At 36.5% G+C, this 22,164-nt stretch overlaps 1 protein-coding gene across 13 annotated transcripts in view; it reads right to left on the bottom strand.

Annotated features, from left to right (window-relative positions):
- Positions 1-22,164, bottom strand: part of LOC121079132 — a 242,263-nt gene that overhangs the window by 181,690 nt on the left and 38,409 nt on the right. For all 13 annotated transcript variants that reach the window (XR_005824895.1, XR_005824894.1, XR_005824915.1 and 10 more), the window contains exons 2-4: positions 9,395-9,516; positions 4,971-5,044; positions 380-466 (exon numbers count right to left, since the gene is read on the bottom strand). Coding sequence is in view for 6 of the 13 variants with exons in the window: in XM_040576020.1 (XP_040431954.1) it covers positions 380-466; positions 4,971-5,044; positions 9,395-9,469 (236 nt within the window). In the remaining 7 variants the exon portion in view is untranslated. The remainder of the gene's footprint in view (positions 1-379; positions 467-4,970; positions 5,045-9,394; positions 9,517-22,164) is intronic.

Here is a 22,164-nt window from a genome sequence, read left to right as displayed (position 1 = left end):
GAGCTGGTGGAATCGCTACTTTCGAATTGTAACCAATGGATGGAGCCCTTAAATCTGTTCACCAGGTGTCTGCAAGTAGGTCATGGGTGTTATTAATTACTTCATTAGTCACAAGTCCTTGAACAGTGTGTGCAAACATATTTGACCCTCTGACACAACTTTTAACTAGCCGATATGAACAATCACTATTCGTTATTCACGATGCGTGACCAGTCATTTAATTCGCAAAATTGTGCCCTCTTTCCCTGATTGGTAGCCCATGCTGTGTAGAAAAGAAAGCCTTTTTCTGTTCCCTAATTCTCCACAAATTCTTTTAACTGCCTAAGGAATGAGTTAAAATGCTTTGTTCAAATGGGATTTTCAGTGCAACTGCTCTTACCAGTACTTGTTGCAATTCCCTCTGCCCCCGGATCTAAGAGTGGTGAACATCCATGGCTTTGACTTCATGCTATGAGTATCTGAAGAGCTACACAGGGAGCAGAGGAAGAGTGGATAGCTTCATTAAACCAAGAGGTGCACACTCACAGAACACACTGATTGCAGTGTGGAATTTACAATTTCAACTTATCGTCTAACCCCACGACAAGATGCTTACAAGCTTTCTTGCCCAAATGACCTTCTTTTCTCCCCAGTGCCTTTATACTCAGAGAACTCTCCTTCCTTTTTTGTACGGCCATCCTCTCCTCATTCAAATACCTCCTTAAAACTCCTTTCTCTTGGATAGCTTATTGATGCTTGCTCATATTTTATGGATACAGTGAAAGCTGCCACATCAGAGCACTAAATACAACAACTGAGAGCAACTGCAAAGCAGAAGAATGTCCTTTCATTAAAGCCAGACCTCAACTGCAATTCAGTGTGCATGTGGATACAGGGGAGAGCAGAACCACATAGTGGGAACTGCATTAAAATGATGTATTGTATACATATATATTTATATGCATATACCTCAGTGCAATGTAGAATACACATCTCACTATTTTTCTTTATCTGTAACCATTTAAGACACATCAGCTATAATCTCAACTTAATCTTCTGTACTATGCGGGAAATTCTGCCAAAACCAATGCAAAAATAGTGTAGTGGGAATTGCAGAGTGTATTCTCATTAGTTTTTTTGGTCAATTTAGTTTTTGAACAATTTGCATTTTTTTGATCAATTATTTCATACATAAAATATACATCCTTGGAAATAGCTAGGAGTGAAAAGTCCCATCAGTATATATATATATATCATCATCCCTTTTGAAATACTCTCATTTTTATTCCTGGAAAAAAAAAAATAAAAAAAAAAAAATCAGGGCTTAAATCTGTGCTCTTTACCCAATGTTTGCCATAAAATATACCTAACAGGAAAAGAGAGGAAAAAATGGTAGAAAATCAACTTCATATTACCAGCAAAGGACCTGGATTAAAATGTAGGCTCCTCCACATGATCTGGTAAAATTGTCACTTATTTTCTTCTAGGAGATTAAGGCGGATCAAGAAAAAGCATGGTATAATTCACGAGCTAAACTTGCATTTTCCAAGTTCTAGCTGAATGCTCCAACTAAACAGTCATTTTTACTTAAGATCTACCTATTTTCTACTTTCCTTACATATAAATGTTTTAGGTATGATATGTATTCTCTACGTGACAGTCTGTGAGCTAAAATACATGTAATCACTGATGTTTTGTTGTGTTGCTTTTTTAAAATTTAATAGTAGAGTTTAAATGTTTATATTAATAATTTGAACATCAGCTAGTAAAAAATATTTTTTTCTACTTTATAAGAGTTTGATATCAGCATATTAACAATTAACTATGGTACTTCTTGAATCATTAAATTGTTTTCTGTAGAATAGTAACATTTGCAGTGGGTATACCACAATAAAAAACATCAACAAGATAAAGCTTATTCACTCATTTTAAATGATGCACTTAAGTATTCTAATAATATTCTCTAAACTCAATATTAACTGCTATTTTGTCAGGTAATAATCTGATAAATGAAACACATCCATTCTTAAAGATCCTAAAGAATTTAATGTAATCAAAGCACATAGTCATAAAATCACAGGATTGTAGAATATCCTGAGTTGGAAGGGACTGACAAGGATCATTGAGTCCAACTCCTGGCTCCACACAGGACCACACCAAAATGAAACCATGTGTCTGATAGCATCGTCCAAACACTTCTTGAACTCTGGCAGGCTTGGTGCCATGACCACTTCCCTGGGGAGCCTGTTCCAGTGCCCAACCACTCTCTTGGTGAAGAACCTTTTCCTAACTCTCAGCCTGACCCTCCTCTGTCCCAGCTCCATGCTGTTCCCTCAGGTCCTGTTGCTGTCCCCACAGAGCAGAGCTCAGCACCTGCCCCTCTGCTCCCCTCTTGAGGGAGCTGCAGGCCGCCACGAGGCCTCCCCTCAGTCTGCTCTGCTCTGGGCTGAACAAACCAAGTGACTGCAGCCACGCATCGTACATCTTGCCCTCCAGACCCTTCACCATCTTTGTAGCCCTCCTTCAGACACTCTCTGATAGTTTTATGTCCTTCTTATGCTGTGGCACCCAAAACTGCACATAGTGCTTGAGGTGAGGTCACACCAGTACACAGCAAAGCAGGACAACCCCCTCCTTCGACCAGCTAGCAATGCTGTGCCTGATGCACCACAGTGTACGGTTGGCCTTTTTGGCTGTCAGGGCATGCTACTGACTCATATTCAACTTGCCATTGACCAAAATGTTTGGATCCCTTTCTGCAAGGCTGCTCTCCAGCCTCTCATCCCGCAGTCTGTATGCATAGCTTGGGTTGTCCCTTCCCAGTTGCAGAATCTGGCACTTGCTCTTGTTGAACTTCACGTGCTTGGTGATTGCCGAGCCCTATACTTTGTCCAGATCTCTCTGCAAGTCCTCTCTGCCCTCAACGGCGTCAACCGCTCCTCCCAATTGAGTGTTGTATGCAAACTTAGTATACCTTCATGTCCCGCATCTATGTCATTTATGAAATCATTGAAGAGAACTGGCCCTCAAATGGAGCCCTGGGAAACCCCAACAGTGACTGTCCGCCAGTCTTATATAACCCCATTTACCATAACCCTTTCAGCCTGGACCATCAGCCAATTGTTCATCATATTGTGCATTTGTCTAACTGGATGCTGGACATTTCCTCCAGAATGATACTGTGAGAAACAGTATTGAAAGCTTTGCTGAAATGCAAAAAGACTACAACTGGCTTCCCTTGGTCAACTAGATGGGCAACATCATAAAAGAAAATTTAGTTAAACAGGACCTTCCTCTTGTGAACCTGTGTTGGCTGAGACCAAAGACCACAATGTCTTTCATGTGTTTTTCAATAACTCCCAGAATAATCTTCACAACTTTACCAGGCACTGAAGTGAGATTGACAGTCAAGAGACTTCCCCTTCAGGAAAATCTAAAGCATTAAACAAATATACACATAAATAACAATGCTACACAATTCTTTTTTTTTTTTTTTTTACATTTTTTTTCCTGTCTCATTTGTATATAAAAGCAAATTAGACTCTACATAAAGTGTTTGTAAATTTTCATGAGTTTTAGCTGATAATTCAGCATGCTACAATGTCAGAACTACCTACCTAGGTCATCCTGATCTTATCTAATACGTCCCATTGCTGACCGGTACATGGGCTTCCCAACTGTACCATTATTATATGCTATACTTATAATGTAAACAATTTGATCAAGGAAGTGGACTTTAAATACTAACTTATGTAAATTTGAATGCAGACCTCTTAAAATGAGATTACAAATTTAGTTAAACCACACTTTCACCTTCCCTCCAGCAAGGGCATATCTTTGAACATCATTACTTGCTGTAAAAGCACTTCCACACGAGCTATTTTTTAAATTTAATTAACCAATATAAAATATTTGTCATTGGAGAAATAACACTTGCACTTCTTTGAGTACAGTCATGGAAAAACACAGTCTAACTTTTTCATTTAGAGATGCTCATGAAAGCAAACTTCTACATGCTACTTAGTGTTCTTTAAAATACATTTCTTCATTTATCAAAATTTACATTAATGACACTGTGATTAGATTTTAACGTTTTTATTCTTTTATAAATATGCTATTTTACTTTCCATTTAAAGCAGGGAAAAAAAAAAAAAAAATCTTGTTAGTTCCCTACATACAAGGGGACATTTAGGTGAATGTTCAACAGCAACTACATCTGAATTTTGTTTTCTAACCTGTTTTAAGCACGGTTATAACCCCAAAGCATACGTTACTGATTCCAGAAGCCCTTTAAAAACCTATCGCAACACATCTGTTAAGATGCCAGTCACCATCCTAGATTTCACTGCCTCTTCATCTAGCTTAGGAACTGCCAGCCAGCCCAAAGTTGCAGAGGTATGGGGAAAAAAAAAAAAAAAAAAAAAGGAAACAAATCACAAAACAAAACAACAACAGAAAGTCAAGCAAGCAAAATACCCACATTATGCCTTTCTACTTTCCATGTCAGCCTGCAGGACTGCCCAGGGTGGAAGGAACAAGGAAGAGCAAACAAATGAGCAGTTCATGAGCAGTCTCATCACTGTCTCAAGGTCCTTCTGCGCATAAATTGAATCTCTCTACTTGAATTGTCTGATTAAAATCAGGCATCTTTATTTCAGTGGTGATGTCTGGTATCTCTAACATAATGGGCAGCTTCATCTGATATGGCTTATTCCTGGTTTAACATTTGGTATTTCAGGGATGGATATGACTAACCATTTTATCAGTTTTCTCATTTTCTCAAACATCCTTCCCTCTCCTGTGTTGGGTATGGTGAGGCCCCACATCTTTAATGTATCAATCATACGCTTGCATAGCAAACAAAGGCATAAGCTTATGTTGGCATTTACATCATTTAGCATAATCTAGCAAGCACGGATGGCAGTGGCAGAAAAGATGAGGCATGGCTTCTGGCACCCATGCTGACCCCTTAGTAGATACCCCAAGCACACCTTGATTGTTTCTGCCTTGATAGTATTCTCCAACTTGAGTCTGCTACACATGTTGCTAGATTTACTCCTTTTTCCTAAACAGTTAGAAAAGGAAGAAAGCACAAAGCACAACACATTGCTTATTTTCAAGTAACATGCTTTCCTATCTTCCAGGCTCTCCAATACTTCTGTGTCCCAACAACTAAAGAATCTGAGTATCTGAATACAAGTCTCTAAACTTCTAATAACATGACAGTACATTTTCCTGGAGAGCTAATTTGGGAGGGGAAGGGAGCAACAACTCCCAAAGACAACAAACAAACAAACGTCAGTTCAAAAACAGTAAATTAAAGCCTTTATTATCTACTTGGTTCAATATATCATATACCTATTTATCCTTGAGAATCTGAAATTTGTTGACAAAATTTGTTGAGAGGTCTAATTTTGAAATATTCACAGCATGACATACTCAGAGGCCCTATGTGATTCTGTAACTTCTGCTATGATGACAAACTAAGGTTGGAAATCTGTGAGGGTGTAACAAATATATCTTCGATAGTCAAGCCTAATATTCTCTATAAAAAAAAAATAATAAAAAAAAACTTCCAAAAGTGCAAGGCATTTCTGCCTTGTCTGTGATATATAAAGTATTTTCAAATTAGTTCATTAGATTATCTCAGAATTTTCTGCTAAAATCAATATATATGTACTGTGAATAGTGACAGACCAGGGATACAAGGACAAACATCAAATGCCCAGGGCTGGTTTTCTGAAGTATGAAAAACAAGTGAGGGGGGTAGTTGAGTTGTTATCACCTGGGAGAGCTGATACAGCAAGAGGTTAGGAGATTACTGAGAAAGCAGTTTCTGCAACACCTGATGGTCAGCAAGTCAACAGACATTATGTCTTCTACACGGAAATCCTATTTAGGTGAGTATGGTGAGTGTGTATCTCATAAGGCTCTTTCAGGTTACTGACAGGGATCAAATTTGAAATTCATCTTTGGGAACATCTTCAGAAATCTATTCTCATGTCCTCTCTGAAGGAATATCTGTGATAACAAAAACTCTGTAACCATATGATTTAGGCAACTGTGAGTGAAGTTAGTGCCACTAATCAAAACTTGACTTAGGTACAGTAGGAAACAAGATTAGGTGATAAATCACTTTTTATTGCAAATTTTTAAAAGGAAAAGTCAAAAAGGAGGAAAAATTCAATAAAATGGTCAGACACCTAAAAGCTCAAATAAACAGAAATAATAGCCCAAGAAATGGTTGCAGCCAAATTGCACAATTCAAACGAGCATAAATCTGAGAAGTTAAAGTAAATAAACGTGAATAAAACTACATGAAATTTTTAAATTAAAACAGAAAATCGTGAGTTTAATTCTGAAGGGAACAGCGTGTCCCAGAATATTGAGTTATACATTGCTTTATTGAAGAGTAGGTCAAGATCTTATCAGCTCTATTATGAGGAATGTCAATAAAAGGCTGTGCGATGATAAAATGTTTAATTAAAAATGAACACTGTGCAACATATGAACTCTTTGTGTTACACAGAAAGAGGAGTCAAATATATTATGTTCTCCAAGTTACAAATTGCACTGAATCATTTTCCCCCTATGAAACATTCTTATCGCTATCAAATCTTGTATAAAAATAGATTTATTTATATTGGCTCCTTTACAAATTAGTTTAAGATTATCTACCTCCAGGGCTCCCGAAATACTTTGAAAATCTGGGACAACTGTGATGAGAAGAACACCAGGGTCTTGTTCTTGGTATTCTTTCAGTTGAATAAATGTCATGCTTTGGCAAGTTAATTAAAAAAGTAAAGGCTTAATACTGACTTAGAGTGTTGATCAAACAGTAATAGAAACTAGTGAGATTATTTTGTTTTATTATTTGTATATTTGTATATAGCATCAGTGTCCTAAAGATCTCTAACAACTCAGTAGAAAAAGTAACAAACTATGATACCATGAAGAGAACGCAAATGAATGCAAATGTTTTGTAAGTCATGAATTATGTGTGTGACTCATGCTCCACGTATAGCAATGTGAAAGAGTCTATTACTAAAGCAAAAAAAATACTTACAAAGAATTTTCCACCCATGGAGGAAAAAATAAGCTTATCAAATCAAGAACAGTTAGCAAAGAAAAATCCACAATAAACTCAAGAAAGAGTTTGTGATCGCAGAACATGATGATATTAAAGAGCTATTAAGTGATCTAGTCTTTCCTCCCAAAGTTCAAACTTGTTTCTTGTAGTCCATTTTATAGCCTTCAAGAAACAGAACAGTTTTGTACTGTATCTTACCTACAGGGTTGCAACACCATCCTTTGGGAAATTATTCCAAAGTCCTTTCTCTCTTTTTATCACATATTATTTCCTGAGAGTTGGTTTATAATTACCCCTAACAATACCACCATATTTAAGGATAGAAAAACATAGGTATAGAAATGTGTTTTTCTCTGAGCATAGGATCCCCAAAATCAAGTACAAATAAACTTCAATAAGAGAGAATTAATATGTAAGAAGCAGATTTGGTAGTAATATTAAAAACTAAGTCCTCAGAGGAGGTCTAGTTAGAGGCACAAATAGAACAAATCCTTCACCAGGAGCCAGCAGTGATTCCCAGGGTCGTGGCCTAGCTGAAGTTAAGAGAAACCCCCCCAGTGATTTCAGTGGGGCCAGGATATCATCCCTATATTTTATTCATAGTATATCACCACAAACGGAAACTACAAATGAAGTATCATGAAGTGAGGTGCCTATAATTTGTAATGTTTTCTTCCACAGTAATAGCCAAGACCTCTCCCTGAACTCCAACAGAGGCAAATTAGTTCCACATGTCAGATACCAACTGTAATATTTTCCCTTACACTTGGTACACAATGAGAAGGTGCATTATAATGCAGAGCAATTAATACATTTCTTTTTGTGAAATAATGAATGGCAGAACAACTCAGAAAAAATGTCGCTCACTTGAAAGGGGTGAGTTGCTTATCAATGAAGAACAGAAAAGTAGGAAAAGCAATCTCGGGAAAATAAGATAAATTAAGCACCCTACTGTCTTCATAGCAGGTGCCTTACTTGCTTTATTTCTATGTTTCTTTCTTTGCAGTTTCCAGGTACCCCCACTTACAACAGGCAGTTAATACTGTCTAGGTCACCTCTGAACCTAGGATTACAGTCTGTCACAATCCTAACTAAATCAGTTTAGGTTTTATGGTTCCTTGCAATAGAAATCCAATATATAGGACAGGACTGCTAAGCACAGGCAACTAGTGCATTTTGCATACCCCAGGGTATCCTGCCAAGGGCTCAGCTGCTGCTCCAGATGGTCATGTGTCTAATGCAGGTTGTGTGTCATATTTACCAGTCCTGTGTTTAAGTAACAAACTCTCACCTCAATATGTCTTTTACCAGTGAAAAGACAGTAAACTGGAACCAATGCCTTTAGGCAGTATCTATTCATTGCACTGCACTTTGACCAGAAATGATGTGAACAAACAATATGAAAACATTACTCAAAATAACGCTCATTAAAACCATTCTATTAGGAAAGAACTTTGGGTATAGAATGTTAATTAAGATATACTATTTGTGACAACACAAGCACAGGGACTAGAGAGTATACTTTCAGTCACAGGTAACATTCACAGCATCCTAAGAATACTTTGGAAAACAACTGTTAGACTAACAAAAGCTTATAGAAAATTACAGCCCAGTATAACACTTGGATGCATTAAAAGCTCTGTTCAGTAGATACAAACACAGAGGAAGCTACCAAAAATGACAAGTCAAGGTGAAGTGAAACATGGATCCAACAAAATACTCTAATTTTATAACTGTCCCCTCTGTTGCCATACTTCTACAATTGACCTATAGCCCTTCTTCAAGGTATTTCACCAAAGGGTCCTCTCCAAGCAAGAGCCTCTTCCCCAGGGTTCTCAGTTCTAAGTTTTTCATATGTATTTTCTTTCGTCTTCCCAGCTCCAATTTGTTCTAACATTTTTTGCAGCACCAAGGAGAAGAAAGACCATGTGCACTTGCTTCTTCTGTTGCTATTGCAGTGATCTTTAAAATTACAAGCAATTAAATTTGTCCATCATAGAAAACATTCTTATTTTAGACACTTCCGCCCCGCCGCCCCCCCCAGCAAAGCCAATGATAGGATCTTAAATGCATCCTCCTCTCTACAAGTTTCTGTTGCTGGTCATGAATGGTAAGTTTTGTTGCAGTGCAATCAAGATACCTTGAACAAACATTCTGTGATAATTCTAGAGGTACAACCAATAGCAGCAAGAGCTGTGAGATCAGTAACATTTCCCCAAAATATAGAAGATTTAAATACCTATTTGCCTTAGTTTATATTAAATAGAAAAGTGATTATGGAGTACTTCATCAAGCCCTGCCCTTTTGGAGAAGAAAGAAACATACCTTATTCCAAGAGACCTCTTCCCCTTTCCAGTACTGCTCAGTACTACATGTAGCGTCAGCACAAGAATGGGGCATCACACCAGACAGAAGCTGCTATTGACAGAAAACGTTGCTTTCCAGGCCTGTAATATAAAGACAATGCACAGTTCTTTCAGAAACAATAATTCCATAAAAACATTGCACTGTATAATTCCAAGATTACTGTTCTTCAGTTCATCTCTGTCAAGTTTGCCCTGTTTATATGGTTTATGCATCATCCTCAGTAATCTTGAGCCAATTTATAAATACCATAAAGGGCCTGACTTTGAAGAACTGATTTTTGCCATTCAGAAGTAAAGATACCGTTACTTTCATGTATGTGCTTTCTTGTATTTGCAGGATATCTTGTATGCATTAGAAAGTTGACTGCCACAGTTTCACAATATGTAGCAATTACAGAAGTGTGAAGCCAGGCAGTGTAAAATTAGATATGGGTGATCTAAAGATGTCTATGTATGTTAAAGCAAAAGACATCTTATAGGATTTTTATTTTTTTTCTGATAATGTATTAACCAAAGTGGAAATAGGCTTCTACTCCTAAATCCATATGACTAGTATATGACCAATATGAACACACAGAGAAAGGGTAAGTGGAGAAGAAGCAGTTGATTATTAAACAACAAACAGAGACCACAAAGAGTACAAACCCCATTATATGTATATATATTTATAAGCATTATTTTCATGTATTCTCTTTTTCAGTCAACAGCCAAGTCTGAGCCAAATTCAAGATAGTTTGTAAACATTCATAACTTTGACAGAGTGGCAATCAAGTTCACAAGAGACTAATTTAATCCTTTATTGTATAAAACACCAGTGACTTCATATATCCCTTACCCTCTTTGTTTGGAGTAGCAGAACCTCACTGGGACTCTGTTTTAACTAAATGCCACAGTTTATCAGATCACAGCTGAAGTACATCATTTTAAGGCAAGAAGAAAACGTCTTGTAACAGTATTTTGAAGTTTGAAATGCTTTTAGCAACTGAAGACAGACAATTTCCTACATTGTGAACTAAGAAGTTTGTAAAAAAAAAAAAAAAAAAAAAAAAAAGTGCCTACCTGCAGAATGAAAACAAAACGTTTTCCTTATAATTGATGTTTCCCATAATTGATTATTTTTCCAAGGCAAATTTCTCTTTTGATTGAAAGTAATACATATTTTAGCTATGCAAAAATACAAGGTAAATGATCCCAATATAGTGTACATCCCTTTTGTTAACCTTGAATGTTGAATTATGTCTAGTCTCTGTGTTTATCTTGTCTGGGTATCTACTTATACGGATACATATATGATTACAAGACTAAATCTCAAGAGACCTATGGTTCAAAATGTCAGCCGTGCATATATTGTAAATGAGTAGGTCCAGAGAAGAAAACAAGCCTAGCATGTTTCTAATTGATTTTCTTTATTAGCATACACAGAAATCCCCATAGGCAAAGCCATACACAGTTAAAATTACTGGGTTTCAACTATTTTTTGTGTAACACTGTTAACCCTTGAAATAGAGATTTTAATACAGACAGGCAATGGCTTTGTTGGTTTTGTTATGCAGCTTACGAAATAAATTGAAATTTTAATCCCTCAAATAGCAGCCAGTCAATATAAAACTCAATAGTTATACCACAGTATGACATTCTCCTTCACTTCACATAGTATCAGCCTGGTGAGAAAAGGGTGTATAACCATAAAGAAAAATACACACTGAGTATTCCTTCAGTGTCCCTATTCACTTTCACAGTGATATTCAATCTTCTTAACAGGCATAGGAGAACAACTTGAACCATGTACTACTGCCCTAAAAAAATCATAATTTTCAGGGGATAAACATTTATGCAGAACACCTGATGCAAATTCATCTGTGTCAAGGAACAAAGTTCAGATCCGTTTTAAATATGCCAAAACAGAGTCCCACCAGCACACTTCACTTCATAGCAGAGCAAACTTGGGATTTAATACATAAATGATAAAGACAGAGAATCAAAGTCCATGGAATAAGAAAATATAAGGTATGTTCGAAATTATAAAGTGCAAGTCTTTTATACGAAACTATAGCACACTTATCCGAAATCACCATTTTGCAGAGGGTCAGAAGTAGAGCTACAATAGAAATTAAAATTTTTATTCCTAAAGAAAAAAAAATCAAAACTCTGTGAGAGACAACAGAGCAGTATCAAAAACAAATCCTATGATATTGAGGCATTATGTACTAAGTGCTACCACAGCTTTTCTCTTGGATAGGGAATAAGAATTTAAGCCAAGTGCAATAGGAACACTTTACCATGAAATATCACTGTCCCACTGCCTTCTACAACCAAGGGAAATGAGTAAAAGTTACAGTTAAATAAAATCTTCAAATCTTGCCTGAGAATTCTAGAGATTGGACCATTTTCTGAAGGAAAGATGCAATAAGTTTCTGCTCACAGCCGAGCACTAAAATCAGACAAGCTAATGACCCAGTCTTGTATCACATCTTGTCTTCCAGAAATGAAAACTCACCACCACATTCTCAGGGCCACATCTCAGACAGTTACCAGAGCAGCACCTGAAGAACTGGATGCTACTCTTTTTTTTTTTTTTTTTTCTTTTGAGTGTGCAGAAAAGAAAGGAAAGTCATAGGTCTGTCCAAAAAATTGGGACACACAGGACAAGTGGATAGTCTGAAAAATAAAGTGTGCATACTGGCTGAATATAGTATTCCTCCCCTTTTTCCTAGAATTGGTGTAAAAGACCCACCAAATGACTATAAAGAATCACAACATTCAAAACTACTTGAGCACAAGTGACTGATTTTGACATCTATAGCTAAAAGCATTGTTTGTCACTTTGATTTTTATTTCAAAACATAAATAATAGGAGTACAAACTGTAGTCTCTCATGACTTTATTATAAATATTTTGGCACTAAAAAGAAGTTCAAAAGAAGAGATCCTACTTAGAGAAATAATCTGTTAAAAATAAATGATCTTTTTCTCATACATAAACTGCAAGCTTTATGTGCTGTTAATGGGCCTTGGACTTTCAGTACTTCATCGTTTTAATGTGATCCCATTCCAGCTTCAGAATTAGTGGGCAGAAAGTGACAATGTAAATTTAGTCTGCTGATCCCTGATCTTGGCCCATTTGGCGTGAAACTTCAGTTTGTTATGAAAAGCACCATCCTTCCCTGTTTCTGTTGTCTTCACTACTTGTGCATTTGTTTATTTATTTTTATTTACTATCAGCATTAGAAACATTGCATACAAGCATGAACCCTCAAATATATCATCTCCAGATTACATCATTTTTGGTATGAGGCAACCCACCAGCTGAATTTGTCTATTTCATTTAGAATGTAACCCTCACAGGTTAGGACGTGACCCTCCATGTGAAGGTTATGGGCGAGAAATTCTGCATTGTGCCACTAATCAGAAATAACTTTTATTTCTACGGTGCCATAAACAACTGATTTAATTTGCATCAGTGCTACCTCATCAAATTCTAAAAGACTTACATAGGTAAGTTGAACTCTAATGATCTGGAAGAATTTGTAGCCTAACAAAAGCACAGCTTGCAAAACAGTGCTACTGCACCAGCCTGAATGGTGGTTTATCCTGCCTTTGGCCACATGCTAAGAAACCCACAACATCCAGATTTACTATTGGCAAGCTATTTTATGAACCATCTTTGGTTATATCTGAAAGTAGGTATGTGAATAATTTGAACATCTTAAACAGATGAACAGATCTTAAACAGATCTCTTTCAGAAATCAATGCCTCAACAACAGACAATTTACAGTCTGGTAAAGAAAGTAAAGGAACAAATGAGCTTGGAGTTTATGAGGCTACATCCTAACTTCTTTATCATATATTATTTTCCCATTGTCTTTTTTTCTCTCTCAAGAGTAAGAAACACTGGAAAATAGAACCTGAAACACTTTCCTCCTAATCCTGAAGTTTTAATATTAAAAGTTTTAATAAGTTTTAATATTAAAAACTACTGCTGTACTCCAATAACATGTCCAAAATAATTTGGGTAGTGTCATTTTGATGTTTCATTGAAAACAACTGAAAATATAAATTGGCTGACCCAAGAAGTGAGTTGTTACACTTACTAGTGCTTCTTACTTCCTTATTTCACCAGTATTAGTGCCTGAGATCAGTCTTGGTTTCATCCAGGATCTATTACATTGATGAATTTGCTTAAACGTGCCTGTTTTATTAAAACTGGACAACTACACTTTTTAGCTGACTCCAGTTAGTTACCAAGAAGCCTGCAGGCAAAGGTTTAATGAAATTATGCCTATTCCTATTATCTTCACTAAAATATCACCTTCTGGAGCAGAAAGTGTACCACAATAATGTCTGTGGTTAAAGATGGCTTTTAAGGTAGGTCTGAACTCTCTTCTTCAGAGATGCATCCCAGAACTGGCACCCATCGAGAGACTTTTGCCTTGAATTTATAACAATGCATCAAGCAGTCTGAGCTCCGTTTCTGAGGAACAAGACTGCTAACTGGGGCCACGACTCAAGAGATTTCATCATCTGCTTCATTTGAAAATAAATTTTCCTTAACTAGATTCTTGAAAGATACTATGATTGTAAGGTAATATGAACAAAGAGAACAAAGAATACTGTTTGATTTTAAGGCACGGTCAGACTTTGGTGCACTGAAAATTAGGAATGTTTAAAAAAAAACAATCTCTGAAGTTCTAAAAAGTCTATAATGCAAATGTTGCAATTCAGCAGAATCAGATTGTGAAAATAATGTTGCATGTGAATAATTACTCTGCTCTCATCTCTGTAGTTTGAAACTTCAACTGCCTACCCATTCTGTTCCTTATTTTCAAAAAAATAAAAATAAAAAATTAACTGACCAAGATCTAGATGGCTGAAGTGCTACTCCTGATCTCTTCAAAGCCTCTGAAGTTGATTTGAAAAGATGCAGCCAGTCTGCAGATCTTTGAACATTTTTTTTTTAGAATGGAGCTTATAAATAGAGTTCTGAGGTTTTCAAATATTGGTAAATATTTCCTTGATGTACCCACACTCCCTGAGAAAGGTCACTTCTCTTATGTCATTCAGTCAGAAACAGAAGTGCTAGGATTCTTTCCTAAACTTGTTTGAGCCATTGTAACAACTGGAAAAATAATAAACAACTTATATGTGACATCATCTCTAGATGATATACTCAACTCTATACCTACAACAGTCTAATGAAACAAACAAACAAACAAAAAATGACTCCCAGGACTGTGCCAAAACAAAGTTGCTTTTTTTTTTGTTTTGTTTTGTTTTGTTTTTTCCCCCATAAAGGGCTGATATCCAATGTTTCTAGTCAGGTAAGGAAATTAACCATCCAAATACATTTACTACCCCCTCAGATTTTGTGTTCACTGTATTGTAATTAAAGAACTGCTCGTTGTTATAATTACTATGGTTTATAAAGTAAAACAATATCAAAGAGATGTTTCAACTTGCCAAACAAAAATTAAGTGGGAGATTCACAGAGAAAAGTCTAGGAACCTCCTCCTGCAAACTTCAGGTTTATTTCCCCTTAGAAATGTCCCCAGCAATTTTTATTTGTTGACATTCAGTTTCATGACAGCAGATTACTGCAGAAAATAAAGTTTGAGAATGAATTTGAAATGAATTTTGCACAAGCCACAGTGCATTTGTCACCCTATCAAATGTGTACTAGAGTTAATCTTTATACTGTACAAGGCTTCCCCAGTAGCTTCACACCAGAGCAGATCACAGAGAATTATTGGATTTATTATCCTTTTATTGATCTTCCTGAGGCATTTGGATGGATTGATTCTGATATGCTACTCCTTAGACATATTAGATAGATTACTTAAACAACAAATTTCAGAGCAGCTGACTGTGACCAGGTCAATATTTCATAGGAAGTTCTTGCTCACCCATCACTTGCCGGAAGCTTGCCTGCCTTCTGATCTACAGCTGTCTTCTTGTGATATACAAAACAGACTGCAAACATAGGAAGTTAAAGCACCCCAATTTTGTCTTTTGAATTTAGACTATACTTGTGGCTTAATAATATGCTGCTTTACATAAATACTTTGAAAGAGCTTCTACTGTTATCTAACTATCAAAAGGAAATGTGTCTTCAGAGATGAGTCACTTTTATATTACCACTTTTTGCTTTTAAACCTGCCAGCTTCTGACAAAATGGACAGCCTTCTGCAGGATGATTAAGTTTGAACTGTAGAGATGAACAAAAAGAATAAAGGACATTTAGCAACTTTTTAAGAGTCTACGTGATAGACTCTGACAAGGGAACGTGTGGCTTACCACAGCAGATTCAAAGCCTAACACAAATTTTCCCTTACCATGCTTAATACACCTATCACGCTTCCGAAGTGGAGAAAACTGCCCTCCCCTGCAGGTCTCATCCTACTGCCCAGTAATGATGCTGGACGAGGCACATTCTTTATGGACACTGGTAGTCAGAAGCATTTATACTCTACAGAAACCAAGTTTACATCCAGCCAAGGACTACATATTTTTTTAACCTGGGGGTTCGACCCTCAACTCAGCTCCTACTGGATCCATAAGAGCCAATATTTAGAACTCGGAAAGCTTGATTTCAGTGTTTTCTTTTAGCTTACTTTTTTTTCCTTTTTTTTTTTTTTTTTTCTCTTTTTCCTTTAAGAGATGTGTCAACCATGGAAAGGAAAGGCAACAGTGTTGTTGGCTAGTTCCTCCAACTCTTTTTTCATATTTTCAGTACACAAATAATTAGACCAGTTGCATAGACATCAAAAGAGATGAGCCATTTCTTTTGTTTGCATGAAAGGGTCAGCACACACAAGTCCCTTTTCAAGAAAATGCCCTACCTGCCAGGCTACAGATGATTCTGGATACATCTTGGTACTGAGGACCTGATGAACATTTCACCCATAAGGACTTCATGAATGTTTTGTGATGAATGTTTCAACTCCAGTTTGTTTCTGTGGTTTAAACAGATGACTGGAGAGCATCTCCCACATTAACTTCTGCTGAAATGAAACTGATTCACATGCTCCAAGATTATTTCATGATGTGACTGGAAGCACAATAAATGGAGATGATTTTTTTCTGCAAGTCTGTTTTATGTCCATCCATGTGAATTCCCTCTGATATCAATGGAGACTACTTGTGACTTAGAAGCAGCTGGAGCCAAGGAGTTGAGATGGGTGTCTGAATTATTGATCAAATAATACTAAAAGAAAGGGTAACAAGTATACTCAGAAAAGTTTATTTGCTGGAAACATTTCCCCCAGCAAATTTAAAATAACTTCAGATTTATTAAAAATAAACTAAAAAGTAACTGGATGGTAAATTAATCTGCATATTTTCCAGAGCAATTCAAGATAGAAGCCCAAAGATAAATTTAGATATCTACAGAAAGACAGAGATAGTAGGTACCTTTTTCTCTTGGCAATGTGAATAATAATAATAACAACAATAGTAATAATAACAATGTGCTTTTGAGTAAAGAAAACAGTCTTCACACCATAAATCTTTCCTAGGACAGAGGACTTCTCATTTAAATTATGCAACTAATGCAAGGGAAAAAGTTTTGTGAAATCTTTGAGAACACATGGCCTTTTTCACAGAATTAGATAGACCTTAAAGCTGACAAACAAAGAGGAAAAATGAAACTGAATTTACTCCGAGGTATTTAAAAGTTCCTCTAGAAAGTCTTCTAAGAATTCAAAGCTTAACTGAAGGTATTTCAGCTCCCATCTCTCCCTATCTAGACCCATCTATTTCTGAAGGACTGGAAATTTAAAATTCACAATGCATTGCCTTCAGTAGTAAAGGAACAGTTGATCTAACCCATGCATGCTAGAATCATCAAAGAAGCCTACGGTAATAAAGTGTTCAAATTACGTTTAAATTCTAACTTCTTAAGGCCTGTTGAAGATGATATCTGTAATTTCTAATATCCTGAAACCAAAGAAATTAAAATTTTGAAAGACCTTCTATGAACTAGCAACTATTGATTATTTAATGGTTGATTAAAAGTTCTTACTAACTGCCTCCAGAACTTCACAGTAGGAACATTAGCACTCACATTTCTATTATTCATAAACATCAATTCCACCTGACATTGTGTGTTATTCCACATAAAAGATATCTGGGAACTAATACTGCATAGCGGTAGGCTAAGACATAAAAGCTGTCAACTGAATGTTACTAACAAAAATTTAGCTAAACAAGGAAAAAAAGCGAGTCCTCTATAACAACCTATATTAGAAAGTAAAACTTCTTCATTATCAGAAAGAAAACAAAGGTGGAGTTTCAGATTTGCATCACTGCTTCCGTTCAAGCAGGAGGTCAAGCAAGAGGCATTCGGGATTCCAGTCATCAGTTTTTCCAGGATGGGTTCTCCTGTTCCCATGTACTACACCTTCCATTACCAGAAGGCATGAAAAGACATGCTTTTCTTGCAATGAAATGAAAAATTGAACAACACAAAACTATTTCATTATACTAATTTTTTGGCTTTCAGCCAGCTGTAGGGGCCAGGATGTGACCTGCAATCCCATGAGTAGCTAAGGTCTAATACCTGAGAAATTAGGTCCACTACACTAATCTGCAGTACAAGTCCAATGCCAGCTCCTCTCTTGCCCAAGACAGTAGTCCAGCCCTGACCTTTTATTACAGAGATAGAAAAAGCCAATTTTACTGACACTTCTGAAAAGTTTTTAGCCAGTTATAATCCTTCTTTTTGCAATTCAAAAAAATCTGAGGACTGCACTTCTCACTTGTGCAGATTTTGTGCACATACAGCATCGTGCAGGAAGAGATTCTGGGTGTGCTGACCTCACTGTGAAGTTACATGTGGTTCTTTGGTTGATACTTTCAGGAGGTGGGAACATCCACAGTCTATGAGGTTCAGAGATTTCTTGGTTTAGGCATTAGAATGGAAATAAGAGAAACTCTTGTTTGGTTAAAAAAAAAATAAAAAAATAAAAATCTAATAGCAAAGAAATTCTAGAGAAATTCTAGTATTTCCAATGCATAAATTCAGAACAGCATTACTTGTTTACATGCCAGGTCAATTTTATTTCTGTTTTAAACATGGAGAAAACTGTGTAACTTTCCAGCAGTAAAAAACTGTTAAGAACTAAAGAGATTCCTAACTAACTTGTATCCTGCCTGTAACTGCTCTTGTTGCCTTCACCTTCTCTGCAGGACACGTTGCTTTTGTCCTATTAACTAAGTAGCTGGTTATTGACTCAAAACCCAGTGAGGAAATTTTCCTTGTCACTTACAGTTAGGTAAGTAATACATGCCATGAGCACAATGAACAGGAAATGCTCGTGTCTAACTACCACTGCAGATGCCTGATATATATTTTACTTGCATGTTAAATTCAAATATGTAGATAATTGTATGATGTCTGTTTTAAGAAGATGCACACTTCAGAAATCTCTCTTGAACATGAGAACTGAAACCCTGACGCAAGCAGAAAAATGCAAAAGATCTTAAGGGGCCACATACAAAACATCCAAGCATGAACTGCTGCAAGTTTATAGAGCAAAGTAAACATTTTACAATGTTTGTAATCAACACAGGGAGTCTTTTATCACTTTGCAGAAATCTATGCCAAGAAAAAAAAAATGCATCTCTTATTTTTTAATGACGCAGCATGCTGTTAATTTGGGTATAATGCCAAAAAAAACTCCATACTGATATTCAGGAAAGAGTTGTCTGGAAACCCTTCAATGTCTTAGTTAAAATTGCATCTGAATGGCTAAACCAATTTCAAAACAAATCAATTTAAAACTCATTTTATCCACAACATGCAGTTCTGTAACAAATACCTTCCGCTACAATGGAGACACTAGCACCACCCTTAAAGCCAAACATTAATTCTGTTCCTGAAGTAGCAGATAGTACTTGAACATCTTTCTGGTACTACACAGAGTACAGGGAAAACCAATACCCCAAATTCTTCCCCTTTTGTTGCCTTATTCTCATCATTAAAAACAGTGAAACAAATGAAAATACCTTCCTTTCCATCTCACCCTGAGCAATCCCAAAGTGCTTCCAAAGGAATATATGGTAAGTAGACCTATGGGCATGCAGTGTTGAGCTTTATGATTGCCTGCGTCTGACCTGCAATATATCACAGGTTGGAGACCTCCTGGCCCACCTCACAGCTATCGGCATCCACCTTGGAATTTTTCCTGGTGTGGTTTCTTGACTATTCATCAAAATCACCATCCTTCTCTCCCCAACAGTTTTAAGACCACACCAAGGCTCCACACAGAGCGTCTTCCCCTCCTGCCTAAATAGGTCAAGACTGGTTTGAAATCTAACCAAAAGGAGATGTACTCTCCTGCATCTCACATCCAGACACTGCAGACGCAGGGTGGGGAAGGAGAACGAGATAAAGGAGGCAGCCCACACGGCTGGGGCACAGGGCAGTCCCGGAGAGGCGGAAGAGAGCTCACTCGTCATCTTCCCCTTTCATGCAACACATACCAAACAACATTTTTACGCCCAGAATTGCTTCCTAGACAGTTTTACCGCGTTTCTTACCATCCCAATGAATGAACAGACACATCCCAGCATCCCCAGCACTTAAATAATATTCCTCTTCTGGAAGGTTGCAGAGCTCAAAATCTGCAATTAAAAAAGGCAGCTATGTTGCCCAACACTAAGCAAAATTGTCCTATGCAGCCTCATTCCTTAGACATTAATTATAATGAAAAACAGAGTTAGAGTCCAATTTTTAGTTGCTTTCGAACATAGCAATTGGCACATATATACATGCATGTATATATATATACACACACATCTTATTAAAAGTAATGTCTCGCTTGTCATTTTTAAATGTTATCACACTGCATCATACACGTAGTGTGTGCATATAGCTACCACTTTCATTTTACACCATTAATGGTAAGTCTGACAAAAAATTCCCTCTCCTCCGCTGAGCTTCCAGACCTCAGCACAGCATACTCAGTGCAGGTATTGCATTCACCACTTCACACCTCACACAAGGATGGGAACAGTGCCTCTTTTCATGGAATGACTGAAAGGTCAAAACTGCTCAGAGCCTATCATACACTGACTTGATTAAACTGCTGCCACCTTCCACTCACATCAGACAAACAAACACGTCTGTATAAGGTAAAACGCAGTACACTGGTGGCAAGATGCAGCTCTCTCATGTATCTATATGGCTTTCATAACTAAGTTTCAAAATAAGAAAGTGCAGTAGTAAGAGGTGTAAGGGGCAAAAGGTTGAAAATTATTTTTTTCATCTTCCATAAGATGAAAATTATTTTTTTCATCTTCCATCCCTGAAATTGCACAGGAAACAATCCTGAGAAATGCAGTAAATAAATAAAACTGTATCAGTTGGCAAAGCAAGGAGCCTTTTTTTTTTTTTTAATCAAACCATATTAGCTCCTAAAAAATGGTCTGCTGTTTTTTCCACTTTTCAGAAAAAAAGTCAGCCACCTAACCATTATGACAGTTATATTACTGAGCACTCATTCTATGTTTTAGAGATTTAATCAACATATGGTGTATGTTCCTTGCTTTGTATACTTGTTTAACAAAATCATATGCTCCTTTACAAGCTTGATTTTGCTAGTTCATGTACAATACCTTACAAGAATCAAATTATTCCTGTAAGTGGAAATATACATGTATTAAACAGTTTCCCAGCAGAACACCACTGGCAGTATCTCTGTACTACCCCATTTTTGCTATGTTGATCTACCTAACTATTGATTTTAATAAATCTGTTTTGGTGTTTGTTTTTTTTGTTTGTTTGTTTGTTGGTTTGTTCATTTTACGCATAAACCCTTAGCAGTGTGTACAGCATTCATTCCTCCTCCTGCTGCAGATGCCATTTTAGACACGTTCACGTAAACCCAGACAGCAAATGACTTCACGCTGTCTTATCCTCCCAGTAGTTACAATCTGGCCCTGAACATTAACATGAAGCAATATGAAGTTTCCTGTTACACTTTTTATTGCTTTTGAATCCAGCCTAAAACTTCACCTTAACCTTCTAAGTACTGCATTAATCACATCCTCATTTTTTTGTGTTGACATAAGGTAGCATAAACGTAAAGAAAATAATGATTCAATATTTTAGAAAATATGAAACAATACTATCCTTTGTCCTCTCCATTCACCCTTTTACAATTACACTTACATTAGCTCTAATCAAAACAAATCACTACTCAATTACAGTGCTTTCAAATCAATGAGGAAAAAAAGCATCTCGAGGCACACAAAAATATTTTGGTGTAAGTTTAAGTTTCAAATGGAAACACAGAATCGGACTATTCTTTCATTTATTGTGAAGCGCTCAGACACTGCTTCAAAATGTGTTTTCTGTTTTCTCGTTAACTTCTAAAGCATCTTAAAATCACTTGGGAAAAAGAACGATAATACAGTTTTCTATTCAGGAATTGAGGAAAAACTGTTCTGCTCTGCAGTTCACTCCTTCATGCTTTTATTCCTTTGTCCTGTAAGGTTTTCTATCTTTACAGGGAAAAAAAATAAACAAATTACTCTGTCTTAGAAGTTCTGAAACTAGAACAAAACCGTATCTCTATTATAAAAATCTTACAGAAATGTTCAGCAGGTATGAAATGCTACAAAAATAACATATTTCCTGATACACAACAAAGAATTTAAGGTAATTTCCATTAATGTTATAAAGAACTTCTTTTGGATTCTTTCCTACTACATCCTTGTAAAAAAAAAATC

The sequence above is a fragment of the Cygnus olor genome, chromosome 1 (assembly GCF_009769625.2).
Source record: "Cygnus olor isolate bCygOlo1 chromosome 1, bCygOlo1.pri.v2, whole genome shotgun sequence".
NCBI classification, from domain to species: domain Eukaryota; kingdom Metazoa; phylum Chordata; class Aves; order Anseriformes; family Anatidae; genus Cygnus; species Cygnus olor.
This window is presented reverse-complemented; position numbering and strand designations above follow the sequence as displayed.